Here is a 14,380-nt window from a genome sequence, read left to right on the forward strand (position 1 = left end):
TGGGTTCAAATTGGCATCAGGAGTGATACTTATATTTAAGGTAAGAAATTGTTGAGGACGAGACAGCAGATGTATCCCACCATAGATGTCAGATACATGTGAAACTGTGCGGACCACCATAGAGTTGGTGATGCTCTGCTCCAACATGAACTGACGGGCAGATATCTGTGACCAACACTAATGTTAGCGCCCCCTCGTCCACCCAACACAACCGCTTCTCTCAGTATCCATCTTAGTGACCGACCCTGGCACCCTTCCAGACCCTCCTGGTTGTGGGTTGTGTGGTATGACCGGGATAGCGGTGTCGGTGGGAGGACTGGAAACGTGTAGTGGTTGAGAAAGGTCTTCTCCTCACTTTTACCCAGAGAGCCCAGTGCGGTTCACCGCGGTTCACTGCTTCCCTGCGTGCACCACATCACAACCGGCCCTGCCCCGCTCGCCTTGACACCAGGAAACACGAAAATCACGGCAACAATTAGAACCTTGAGGACACATTCTTGTCCAGCGAGAGAGGAACGGAGCGTGTTTGTGTTTCCAACTGCCCCGATTAACCTTCTTTTTTTTCAGTCCAGATCCTCCTAGGCCTGGTGTCTTACCCCGACGATCTCTGCCATGTGTACGTTTCTGTGTGTTTTAGTACGTGTGTGTGTGTGTGTGTGCTTGTATGAGTGTGTGTGTGTATATTATGGTCTCCTTCAGTATGATACTTTACAGATGAGCTTCCCTCCATGATGGTGAAACACCCCACCTTCCGGGGAAGGTCTGCGTTTAATCGTAACCTTTACAATCCTTCGTTGCAGTCGCACCCTTTCAAATCCCTCCCCCCCCAGCCCCCACCCTTATTTTTTATATAAAGTTGACTTAAGCCCTGCACAGAAGATTGGGGTGGGGTGGGGTGCAGAATACCGGAATGTTCCATGGGCACCGCGCTCAACTTCCTCTGAAGCGGGCCAAATGGGAAATTACAGAGCCTCTGCTTACGTATCCACTGTTTTTTTTGTTGAATTTCTTTACTTGACCTCTCCCTCCACCCCGTTAGGATGGAGCTATTGTAGCCACATGCGGCTCATTCCACTTATAATTATAGTATGTGTGCCCCCTCTTGTTCTGCAGAGTGGTGGAGGCTGGAGGTGGTTAGGACGTTCCTCACCAGTAACAAGGCGGTTGCTGCTGCAGCTGCTGTTTGGGCCAACTCACGGCGATCCAACGGGCACACTCACTTTATACGCTGCTTTCTGTTTTTTCTCAACATCAAGCACAAGGCAATAAATGTATTGCCAAGCGGGGGAAACAAGGTTGTGCTGGTGATTGTACCAGAGCAGTTTCCATGTGTGTCAGTGGAGAATATCTGCATCTGCAAACTGTCTGCAGTGTGTGTGTGTGTGTGTGTGTGTGTGTGTGTGTGTGTGTGTGTGTGTGTGTGTGTGTGTGTGTGTGTGTGTGCCTGTGTCTTGTCCACGATGAGTAGACAGAAAAGGGCAGCGAGAGATGCGTCATTGGTGAAAGGCGACGGCGAAGACCAAAGCGACTAAGTGATCACTCCATCAGCATCAGGAGAGAGACTCAACGCCACGGCACGAAAAGTCATGCTCGGCATTCTGGGTACTGACCGCCATGGATACCGCCGCCACAGTGGTCCAAAACACCCAAGTTGAATACTCAGCCCTTTCACTGCAGCACCACCACCATCAACCCACTCCCATGTCCTCTTTATGGTCCATTTACCCAGCCCAAATAGGGGGAACTTTCTCTGTGCGCTGAATGAGGCAATGCGGGGATGGGTCAAGCAGAACCCATCAACAGAAACGCTCTGTTACGTTGACTCAGAAGAGTCGGCAATGCCACTAAAAAGGAAAACAATCGTATTAAGTGTTCGGCCAATACAATCATTTTGCCATCAGTGACTCCCTGGTCTTCCAAGGCACCTCATCTCACTTCATTTCCCACCGGGGAAGAAGCTCACGGCGCACACACACACACACACACACACACACACACACACACACACACACACACACACACACACACACACACACACACACACACACACACACACACACACACACACACACACACACACACACACAAACAAACACTGGGATTTCTTATTCTCATCCAGCATGCTTTGTGTGTCCTTATGGGACTGTGGTTGTGTGTGTTGAGATATACATGTCTGTGTGGTGGTTGGAAGCAAGGTTAAGTGCCTTTGTTCTCCAGGGGCTAATATAAGAGTCAGCAGCATCACAGCCGAGCTGAAAGGAGCCGTCATGGGGGAAAGCAAGACATGGAGCGCGTTGTGTGTGACTTTGCGCGAGTGTGTGACTGTGCATGTATGTGGTTAGGAGTGCGCGTGTTTCATGTGTACTTCATGTGTGTGTGTCTACGTACCTGTGCGTGCTGTGTGTGTGTGTGTGTGTGTGTGTGCATGAGTGTGCGCATCTAGCGGTTGGTAGAATGAGGCCAGACAAGGCCTTGGCAGGTGTCACCACTCTAGTTTTACCGTGTTTTTACGGGCAACACCTCACACACCAACATCCTGGCTACCAGCAGCGGTGGTGAGAACCAGAACCTGAGCAGCGCTGGGTGCGCCACGATGTTAGCAGCTGGTCTAGAGAGCGTCTCCTGGGGCTGTCAATGTGCGTCTCCCTAGGAACAGCTTCCAAAGATGTGCTGTGTGCCTGATTGAACAAATGTTTTCCCCATTCTTTAATTATTATGATTTGTTTTAAAGAGGGGATGTTTCATCCCTCAGATGACGCTCGCTCATGTTCCCCACTAGCGATGACGCCGGCAGTTGGGTTAATGTTCTTACCAGAGGAAATGTTCAAAGTTACCCTCTCTGGGTTATTGTTTCATTGGGTCGGAGGCGGCTGTACCTGTTGCCAGCTCTGCAGGGCGGTGTCCAGGGTGTGGATGCCGTACTGGCTGACAGTGAGCAACACGGGCTCCACAAACATGCTGCCGTCCAGGACGCTGCTCTGGGGGGAACGGGTGACCGAGGCCTGGCCCTGGAGCCCACAAAAAGTTGGGGAAAGACATTAAGATTGGGATCCAACTCTGGATCAAAATCGGATGACATTACTTTCTGACACACTGTTCTTCACAGCCTTAAATGCTTTAGAGGAAAAACATAAAGCAAAGGAACAAACGATGGAATAACGATTCATAAGAGTGTCTTTCACATCAGAAGTTGACAATCAAGAGACTCTTTACCTGCTTTGTTGTATACAGGGGAAGGGGTTAACCTTATAATTGTTAGTGCTTGGCACTTGGTTCTAGGAACATCCTTACTGTACAGACAGTGATATATTCTTTCTCTTTCTTCTGACAAATATACTGAATGTCAGTCGCTTTTGATAAAAGCGTCTGCTAAATGCCCTAGATGTAACTGTAAATGTACCTGGAGTGAGAAGGGCTGCAGGATCTGGAGGTAGGTCAGGTTGCGGTACTCGAGCAGTCGGCAGTCCAGGCGGGTGGAGAAGCTGAACTCCTGGCTGAGGCGGGCACCGCTGTTCCACTGCCGCAGGTAGAGCCGGGGCTCGCTGGCACCCACCACCATGAACTCCTGCTCCTGGGGCAACTTCCTGTCCGGCAGGAAGGGCCGCAGGCGCCGGCATGGAGCTGGAGACGTGGGATGTTTGTGAGATGTTTGTACGAACTCATAATGATCTCCTAATCATCATCTAGCAACATAATACACATTTAATTTACAACAGGATGTCCTGGTGGTATTTAGCGACGTCTAAGCTTCCAAACGAGTACGACTTTCTGTTAGGGATTTGTTTTGAATGGGATAGATTCAGCATGGAACAAGGAGGTACATTTGGCTTGGAGGTTGGGGGTGAGGGGAGAGTTGTTTAATGTAATTCTACTGGGAAGAGATCCGGGGCTCCTTTACCTGTGCCCAGCTGCTCCAGGTGGTGGCAGAGGTGCACCTCCATGTGGGCCAGTTCCATGGAGACTCCCAGGGAGTGGACGAACCAGGGGGCGAAGCACGAGTCCACACGGGTGCAGGCTGCCAGCGCCTTGGGAGACACCAGCTGGTCACAGGGCAGCTGGGAGCCAGACTCACTGTCTGAACTGGAGCGAGAGCGAGAGGGAGTACGTTTAATTGTGGGGGATTGAGAGATTGGGAGAAAGAGCGAGAGAGGGATGGAGGGGGAGGAAGGGAGTGAGGGAGAGAGCAGGACAGAGGCAGAGAGAGGGATGGATGGAGAGGGGAGAGAGAGGCAGGAAACAAACAAACGTGATGAGTTTGTGATTCCTGTCTATGGAAGTAAAACAATATACAAACTTCAAAGCACTATGATGCAGGTAACAGAGAAAAAAAGAAAAGAATAATAAGCGGCATCAGTTTCCATGACTAATGATAATGCGAGAAAGAGAAACATTGGTCATGTGGACAATATAATAAATTATTCATCCTCCATCCCCTCCTGGCTTGTTTTCAGGTCTCAAGGCTGCGATAGTCTGATTCCCATTATCGGTAATTTCCGCCGGTCTAACGTTCAGTGATTTAAACATCATAATCTCAAAAAGCAAAATGGAACACCATAAGTACTCCACAGCGAGGAACAGTGTTTCGAATATTTATAGAGGGAAGAGACAGAGCCGACCATGGGCTGATCCAGCGCAGCGGTACCTTGGGGCGCCCCCCCTCAGCGGACATTAATAGCATGTCACGGTTGATGACGGCCGATGGGAGGTAATTGAAGTGAATGACCATTTGCTCAGTAATTTGCTGCTACCATGATCCACCAATAAAAACAGAACTACAGAAGGGAACGCTCGCCAATGGGAATGAGAGTGGAGTAGAAAAAGCAATGAAATTACATGTATATTTATATATAAAAATAAAATGGACATAAACGCTGTTGGTGCACTGGAGCACGTCTAGAAAAGATAAGCATCATACATTTTTCAGGACTTCCAGTCGCCAGCGCAGCCAAGTTGTTTTTTCCCGCTGGAAAGCGAAGCAAGGTAGATGAAACGAGCGAGCACGGAAAAGGGGAACCAAGTTTGATGAAAAAGGACCAATAATTTAAACATAAAGGAAATGTAGCGTTTGGAGTATGATTATAATGAAACGCAGATGTATATTTAACTTTACAGTGGATCTGGTGCCAGTTTTTTTTTTTTTGGGTGGAGGGGGTGGGGGTTAGGGGGGTTCTCCCTGTTTCTATCTCTACGTGTTTTGCTATTCCTCCCATTCTGTTCCTCTCTTCTCGGAGAACTCTAAGACACACAGCATGTAGAATTCGGCCGCTCACTTCCAACCAAAGACCCTCCGAACGCCAGGAGGAGGGGAGGAGGGAGAGTGAAAGAGAGAGAACAGGAGAAAGACAGAGACAGAGAGAAAGAGAGAGAGAGAGAGAGAGAGAGAGAGAGAGAGAGAGAGAGAGAGAGAGAGAGAGAGAGACAGAGAGAAAGAGAGAAAGAGAGAGAGGGAGAGAGAGAGAGAGAGAGAGAGAGAGAGAGAGAGAGAGAGAGAGAGAGAGAGAGAGAAAGCTCAGGTACCCAGTGACTGGCAAGTAAAGTAACATGTGATATAGATTGAAAAGATAAACGGCGGGGTTTGCTGATTTGTTTCCGTGCATGCTGGGCTTTATTCCCGCCTGACCTGTCCACCCACCCACCCAGAACCAGGGCCGGGCCTAGGAACGTACAAGCCACCCCACCCCGGCCAACAAAGGCAGCCAGGGGGGTGGACGAGCCAGCTAGAACTCTGCTGGCTTCTCGTGTGCGCCTCCCCCCCTCACCCCCATCCCTCCATTAGATAGACTCAAGGTAAGCAGGAAGGACTCCGGATGGGCCCTGACAGCCACTCGGTGTGCTGGGAAATCTCATTAGGCCGATCTGAACGCCTTCCAAGCCCGCTCCCTGCTCCTGCACGCCAGATGTTGAGGGCCAGCAAAACACTGCTGGTGATTTTCTCTCTCTCTCTCTCTCTCTCTCTCTCTCTCTCTCTCTCTCAGATATGTGAGTCAGTGTACTGTAGTATGTTGATATGTCCATGTATACACTACAGATTGTATAAAGGTATACACCTGATAGGACAGGAACTGATGAATGGGCCGATCTCACTGTCGTGTTTCACTTGAGGTCTGCTCGTGCACACGCACAAACATGTGCACTGGCGCGCTCGCACAAGCACACACACACACAGGACTGCCCTCTCTCACCTGTGCTCGTCTCCTCCAGGGTCTCCAGTGTTGCTGAGCACGATCCTCCAGAGGTCCGAGGCCACCAGCTCCTTCTGCTGGTGTCGAAGGCTGAGGCTAGGCAGCTGCAACTGACAGGAGCTACTCTCTGATAAGCTGAACTCCCGGTAAGGGATGAAGGCCTCCTGGAGCTCATCCCAGTACTCCAGGCTGCAGGGCACCTGCGGGTAAGCAAGGCAGTGAAGGCAAAGGTTTAGACAAGCTAGTGAGGAGACTTCTGGAACAATGACTAGAGTGAACGCGAGGACGTAAGCAGAACATAGGTGACTGCCGTGAATCTATGAGGCCCTGATATTGTTGGTGCTGACTTGGTTTGAGTGAAAAGATTTCTCTCACATCGATTGCTAAATCAGGGGTAACTGAAGTGTCTGCTAGTGATTAAAGGCTTTGACTGTTCAAAGCACTCTGTTATTGAGTCTGTTGCTCACAGAAAGAACAGTTTATTACTAGGTTTATGTCATGATCATAAACAATGGCCAGCACAACAAGTTCTTTTATTTAAATCACAAAAACAGTTCTCACCAGGAATAACAACGATAAAATAAACCATGACAGTTCAAAATGACGACAAGATAAGAGCACACTTTATTGATCCCAGGTGGGAAACGCTTGATATAAATACAACTTTGACAGTGAAATAAACCTCGACGGTTGCAGTTGCGAACCAGCGGGCCCAGCGGTGCAGCGCAGTCACGTACAGCCAGCGAGGCGTGAGCGCGGGTGTACTGTAAACGAACACCAGGCCTGCACCGGCGCGGTGCAGGGTGGCCATTAACATTAAAGTCCTGGAGCTCCTTTTCACGCTGAATAACGATCGGGTGGCGGGAGTCTTGTTCTCACATTAGGGGCTGTGTGCTTAGGTGTCTCGCACCCGGCTCGTAGCGGACGGCTACCACGATGAACGCTGTCCAGTCAGCCCGTGTGAACCAGACCCAGACTCTAGGATTTCCCCGGCCACCTGGGGCCCCGAGCCGTTGACTGATTAGTAGTGGCAGGAGAGCCTCGGCTCACCTCAAATTCATGTGGCTGATCGGCACATGTTCCTGTGTGTGCATGTGTGGATGTGTACGTTTGTGTGTGTGTGTGTGTGCGTGTGTGTGCACGTTTGTGTGCGTCTGTGCGTTTGATTGCACATGCACTAGTGCATATGTCCAAGCACAACCAAGGACATATCAGCAATCTGCTGCAGGTATGGGAGCTTCCTGGACACGGCCAGGCTCATTGAATTGTCAGCAAGGCCACTGACGCACCAGTGTGTGCATGTGTGTGTGTGTGTGTGTGCCCGTGTGCTTTTACGTGATTTTTAGCTGTGCAGCTGTGTCAATCTATACGTCTGGCTGCAGTCGCGTTCCGAATTGTGCAAATACACGCTTGCGTGTGTATCTGTGTGTGTGTGTATTTCCTCTTAGTAAGCTGCAGATGAGGTAAGCCTCACTTACATCATGTGCTCAAAATGCCACACAGGTTTTCCTGGACTCTCCTTCATCTAATTGTACCTGACAGAGTTGTGCACCCGCCGCCCTACCACGCAGCCACCGGGGCGGAAACTCCACCGCTTCCAGGAAATTGTGTTACTAAAAAGCTGCGCTGATTTTTACCCCCACCAAAAAAAAAAAAAAAGTATTTCTTTCTTTTTTTTTCGAACCCAGACCCCCATCCACCTGTGATATTCTATACACATGACGGCATGCGGCCATGAATGTGTAAGGTACAGAACATGGCACTGGCGGACACATTTGCATGGCTGCGTGTGCGTCATGGAGCCTTCGGGCCCTGAGAGAGATGGGAAGGATAAGGAGCTTATGGAGGACTAGGGGAGCGTAGAGCAGAGATGAAAGGCAACCGGTGGTAACTCATATGTAGGCTGCGTTAAGGGAGATGGGCGGGGAAGCACCTGTGTTTATTCCACAGTTATGATGGGTGTGTGTGTGTGTGTATGTGTGTGTGTGTGTGTGTGTGTGTGTGTGTGTGTGTGTGTGTGTGTGTGTGTGTGTGTGTGTGTGTGTGTGTGCGTGGCTTTTGACATTGCACAAGGGGCGTATCTGAGTGTGTGTGTGTTGTTGTATACAGGGAATGGGTTAACCTAGTGATTGTTAGTGCTTTTCACTTGGTTCTATGAGCATCCTTATCGTACCGACAGCGATATATTGTTTCACCTTCTTATGACAAATGTACTTATTGTAAGTTGCTTTGGAAAAGGTCTGCTAAATGGCCTAAATGAAAATGTGTTTGTGTGTGTGGGAGTTTCCGTGTGTCAACGAACTAAGAACTAATGTCTGCACTGTCTGGACACATGTCGTCAGGACAGTATTATTGCTGCTCTTGACGGTATTTGATTCTACCGTCTGAGTTCCGTGTGTGTAGCTCTTTGAATAAACACACGACTACACGCGACTACACAACAGGAACAAACAGTCGGTAGACTGGCTTCATGGCTCCAAGATGTGTTGTACTTTAAAAATTCAATAAATAGCAAGTCGCTGTTTATCCTCGTTCATCCAAGTTTGTACGCTGCACCAAATGTCTGGAGATTTCAGTCAGGGAAGATTCAATGGGCTGAAATATTTGAATTGTATTTACAAATAAATATTCATATCCCCAGACTTCTGGCGGCGGTGAGTTAAACACCAGCCTGTCATCTCTGCCGGCCCCTGTTCAGCCTCACCGCGGTTGAGCCACTACACCGCTTCGCTCCACAGAGCCTCTGATCGACACTATTATTTGCTCCGATGGCTTCCACCAATCAGAACGCTCCAAACAGTTTAAAGTGGGGATATGCTTTTCCGTGCCGAGACCCAGATTATTATTTAAAATTGATATTGAAACAGGCCTTGCTCAGAGGTCCAATTCAGAAAATGACCCTGCAACCAGAGATCCCCCGACCGGGCCGGTGCCGACGCCGGAGCCACTGACGTACGCGCCCTCGCCTGCCATGAACTTTTATTACCCGTATCAACACTGCCATTAGGTCCTCTGTTATTTCACCCATGCCTGCGTGTCAGAACATTCCAGCACTCGCTCCCCCTTTTATCGGCCAGCGGACAAATTGAATTGACATCGGCCTGAGCAAATGTTTACACAGGAGTTGTAATGAAAGTCGTGCTGAAAACGCAGGCCGGGGTCTGCACTGTCTCAGGTGGGTCGGTCCGCAACTTATTATTAATAACTGTGGAAAATCAGGAATCGGACCTGGGCTGAGAGTTTTGCCGCCCCGATGTATGTGAAAGAAAACGAAACAAAACATAAAAATAAAGCGTGCGGAGGGGGAGTGCAGTCTTGGTGGATGAGGTGTAGGAGCCCCGGAGCCCAGATGAATTAGCCACACGGACGTTCGTGTGTTGTTGCAGTACATTAGCTGTGACTAATACAGCCCTGCTCCAGCGCTCGTCCCACTAAAATAACAGTTGTCTTGGCCAAAGCACTCCCCCCTCCGTTGCTCTTTTCCCATCTTCTCTGCTCCCAAATGACAGAGAGCCCTCACACTGAGACAGCTATACGTTTTAACATCAACAAATCCCCCAAATTAAACTACTTTGGTGAGAACGAGAATTAATCTGCACCGATATGGAGGATTGTGTTGAGGATTGAGCAACAAGGCATAGGGGAAAATGTGCTGTTTAGCGCTTGTATTAATAACATGACTGCTGCTAAATGCGTCTGGTGCTGGGTTCTGATTGGTTCACATGAGGCCACAGAGGTCGTTGGGACGGCCAATCCTGGGCGAGCAGAGCGCTGAGGGCCTAGTTCACATCTACTGGCTGATATGGGGAGGCTGTAGTGGACCTAGACTACCAGCAGGGGGTATGTGATGGGAAAGTGTGTGTGTGGTGTGTGTGTGTGTGTGTGTGTGTGTGTGTGTGTGTGTGTGTGTGTGTGTGTGTGTGTGTGTGTGTGTGTGTGTGTGTGTGTGTGTGTGTGTGTGTGTGTGTGTGTGTGTGTGTGTGTGTGTGTGTGTGTGGTGGAAAGAGCAAGTGAGCGAGATAGAGAAAGGAGAGAGGGGGTTAACACAGAGACAGAAGCACAAGGAACGGCCCTTTCCACTTCACCAAGCTCTCCTCTCTCTCTCTCTCTCTCTCTCTCTCTCTCTCTCTCTCTCTCTCAGCCAAAGCCACCCAAGGGGGGGGTAGTGACAGAGATAGAATGAGAAAAGAAAAGGGTGGTGGTGGTGGTGGTGGTGGTGAAGGGGGTTGTCCGCCCGGGTACTGCAGTGGTAACTGACACTAATAGGGCGATCACAGTGAATGTTGACTAAGTGCCTGATCATTACCGAGCCCGACGCCAACCCCACGCACCTGACCGCACATCAGAGTCTGTGTGTGTGTGTGTGTGTGTGTGTGTCTGTGTCTGTGTGTGTGTGTGTACAGATTATCTTTTTGTGGCAAGGGCCATACCGAAAAAAAACAAGTGGGTCATTGACATCCGTTTTTTATTTCAAATGGAAATGAAAGAGGATGAATACATAAAGACAAATGAACCCTGCCCTTTGAGATCTTGAGGTCGGATTGCAGAGCAGCTAAATGTCAAGAGTTCCTGCGCTTGATTTGAGGGAGCATTCAATATTTACTAAAGGCACGTACAGGACGCATGCATGCACATATAAAACCGATACACCAAACTAGTACCTGTACAAATATGCACAAGTGCACGGCAACCCCTAGCTAAACTAAAAAAAATCGTATTAGTTTGTGCTTGAAATGAAGATGTGGGGATGGGTTGAGAGAACATTTCTAAGGTTTGAGCTAAACGCTTCACAGTTTAAATGTATAACTTCGGTGTTTAGGTCAAACGTTATATGATGGTCGTCAGTTTTTAATTTATTTTTTTATTAGACCACAATAATTGTCGAATGAGAAACACAAATAGTTCATTCTGGATAGGCTGGACAGCCCCGGGACGAGCATAGGCAGCTCATCTTTGATCCTGAAACAAACATCTATAGGAGTCCATGGTGAAGACTGATTCCACTCAAACAGGAAGTGTACATCTCTTACACACAGGCAGGCAGACGTAAACCCGGTGGTTTCACCCCTGGTAACAGAACGGAGCAGTAGATGGAGTGGGAAGGGGGCCTGCTGTCCTCCGATGGTTCCCCTGCAGTAGGTCGCCCCTCTTGGGGAATGGGAAAAGGCCAACTCCTCCCCATTCCAATACCCTTCTCTAAATACCACAAATAACCAAACTCTGAGAAATAAGAGAAAAGGATACAATATGCTGTACTTGTGTACATGCGCGCGCACGCACGCACGCACACGCCTGCACGCACACGCACACACACTTTATATTATTTCCCCTGCAGAGCTTGTCCAGTCAGCCGTACAGTCACGCTCCCAGAGGATAAAGCCAACTCTGAAACTCGGTGGAACCCTAAACACCCCGTCAATACGGGCTGTACTAATACTAGTCAAAGTAGTGGTAGTAATTGGGCTAAGGGGGCCACATAGAGAGGACAATTATGTAAAGCTTACTGCTAGCACTAATGTAGGTTTAGATCGGACTTAAGGTCTTGTGCACGTTTGTGTTTCGACGTTAAAAGTTACGATGCATCATAAAAATGTAGCTTTTTGCTAAATGATTTGCGACTTAATTAATTATTCATTCAAACTGAAAGGAAACAATAGCATCTAAGAATATCTCCACCAGCAAGTAACTTGCTCCAACAAAAACTCTGTGACCGTGGGACTGAACGGATCGATCAGAATGGCCACAACGCAAAGTAAGCAACTTAGACTGCTACAAAAAAGATAAAGTTTTCTTGGGGGAACAAACCAACAATCAAACCTCACTGCGCTTCAGCATTTCATTTGACCAAGGAACAACTAAAGAACAAGCCCTTTTTACAGGAAGTAAGGGAAGAACGTGGACCTTAAGGCGAGGATGCCTCTGTTATGTAAGAGATCAGCAAGTCGGTCATTATTGCAAAATTTATTTTATTGATGTAAAAATGATTTTTTTGCTTCCGCTGGAATAAATAGTCTGTTCGATTCTACGGTTGGAACTTGCCCATAGCAACGCTCTGGTATTCAGAATTAAGACGCTATTATTATGTAATTTGCCAATCAGAATCCAGTACTGAACAAAGCCATGTAATAAAGTGCCCTGAACATTGACAACATCATGTAACCAGACACAACAACCAATGGCACAGGATGAAATGATGTTAAATATATGTATAGATAAATAAGAGAGAGAGAGAGAGAGAGAGAGAGAGAGAGAGAGAGAGAGAGAGAGAGAGAGACCAACCAAAGGCAAGACATAAGACAGATAAGTCCAAAGTGGAATCTTTTGATTGATTGGGCAAGAGCCTTTTAAAAGGGAGGGCAGGATCGCTCATTTGATCGATAAACAGTCCGGCCTTGCTTCCACATGGGGCTGCTGCAACAAGGGGGCGGGGCGCCGGAGTAAGTGTGGATCTCTCTGGGCTGATGAATGGGCCTGGGAGGGTACAGCGATATAGATATAGAAGAGGAGGCTCCATTACGTGTCGCATAAAAGAGGAGGAACTAAGGAGGGATCAATGTGTGCGTATGCCTGTGAAGAATAATGCTCCTAATTAATGACACAGAGAAAGCCCTGTGTTAAAGCCCCAAAAAGGGGTTTATTGAAGAAGGCTCCCTCTAAAGGAGCGGGTGTCATTGCAGCTTTAGTGGTTGTTAATGGAAGTTAAGTGGGCCTCTTGTGGAAGTGTGTAGGGTTTGGCGGTGTGTGAGTGAGAGAGGACTAAGAGACTGCCGAGTTAAGTCCATGAACACATCATTAGCTTCCAGCAAAGCAACAGCCGCTATGAGCCGACAATGTCTATGACATGATAAGGAAAGAGAGGGATGCTGACTTTTCCTTTGTCCCATCCATGTTAGGGTGATAGGGATGCCCGTTCAGTTTCAGTCAGAACGCCAAACAAAGCCGTGATCTGATTGGACGTCCATGTGCAGAATCCGAGCCGGCCGCCACGGCCCCAGGGCAGCGACTACGCTATGTTTTGCCTCAACCCTCAACTCCTGAAGAAAACAGTGGCAACCCCGACGCAAAAAAGCCCGTTATGTATTCGCCGCTTCAGTGACAGCTGTTCCTAATCACCCGTCATCCCTCTAAAGCCGCCAAGCCTCGTTCCTGAGCGAGGCGGGAGCGATGTACGTTCCTCCAGTTCTGTCCTCAAGTAACTCCGGAACACTATGGGTTGTGTAGCAGCCAGTTTATCCCCATCCCCTTTCCCCCACACACCCACACACACACACACACACACACACACACACACACACACACAAACGCACACTCACACAGTCATCGCCTCCACAGTGCTGTTTCACAGCACGTTGCAGGTTCTCAGTCGTCTACCAAATCCAGCCAGTGCTGTGGTGCGATCAAGCGCCTCCGTCGGTGCATGCGCTGGGACGTGGAGAGGAGGGGGGGGGGGGGGGATCACGGCTGCTCATCTCTGGATGCATGAGCGCAGCGTTCAGAATACACACCGGTCATGGATACAGTGGGACACAATAGGGCTGTGGCGATTAGTCGATCGACGGAAAATTTGTCAAACCTGATTTATTGATTAGGTATAGTTGACGAGTCGTTTAAGTCATTTATCAAGTTTAAATAACAAACAACATTTTATGGTGAAGTTTGATTCTAATATTTGGTTCGTGGATTATTATAAAAAGAAAAGTTTGTTTTTCTTGGCTGCTTGTCAGATAAAGCAAGCATTTTTGAGACAGTCACTTTGAACTCTGGTAATTTTATTATGTATGACATTTTATAGACCAAATGATTGATATAAGAACAAAAAATCTACTTTGAAAATAATCAGCTTTGCTGCCCTGGTGTAAAAACAATTATATTTTAGATTTGGCACAGGGCAAAATGTATCAGCACTCGTTCTGTGTCTGTGATGGAACTTCCTCATGGGGCTCCGTGATTCATATCCCAAACCCTTTTTTTTTTATAAAGAGGAGAGAGAGAGATAGAGAAGTCTGACGTTCCCATGGGTCTTTTGGCCGAGTCCTCTCGACTCTCCTATGTCCGCTTTTTTCTTTGTGCCCCCGCGTACCAGCTGTCCTCTCCTCTTCCTCCCGGCCTCCGTCACAGTCTGCTGTACACTGGAGATGCCAGAGCCCAGGGGGAACAGAGGATATCCACTCTGCACCCCCCTCTCAACCTCACGCCTG

General features: G+C 48.5%; 1 protein-coding gene across 2 annotated transcripts in view; it reads right to left on the reverse strand.

The window, feature by feature from the left end:
* LOC130391475 (intermembrane lipid transfer protein VPS13B-like) overlaps positions 1 to 6,858 on the reverse strand; it is a 64,206-nt gene extending 57,348 nt beyond the window's left edge. For both annotated transcript variants that reach the window (XM_056601630.1, XM_056601628.1), the window contains exons 1-4: positions 6,183 to 6,858; positions 3,899 to 4,080; positions 3,401 to 3,621; positions 2,877 to 3,008 (exon numbers count right to left, since the gene is read on the reverse strand). In XM_056601630.1, the coding sequence (XP_056457605.1) occupies positions 2,877 to 3,008; positions 3,401 to 3,621; positions 3,899 to 3,956 (411 nt within the window). In that variant the 5' untranslated portion in view covers positions 3,957 to 4,080; positions 6,183 to 6,858. The remainder of the gene's footprint in view (positions 1 to 2,876; positions 3,009 to 3,400; positions 3,622 to 3,898; positions 4,081 to 6,182) is intronic.
* Positions 6,859 to 14,380: the final 7,522 nt, after the last annotated feature.

This window comes from Gadus chalcogrammus, chromosome 11 (genome assembly GCF_026213295.1).
Source record: "Gadus chalcogrammus isolate NIFS_2021 chromosome 11, NIFS_Gcha_1.0, whole genome shotgun sequence".
Lineage (NCBI taxonomy): Eukaryota > Metazoa > Chordata > Actinopteri > Gadiformes > Gadidae > Gadus > Gadus chalcogrammus.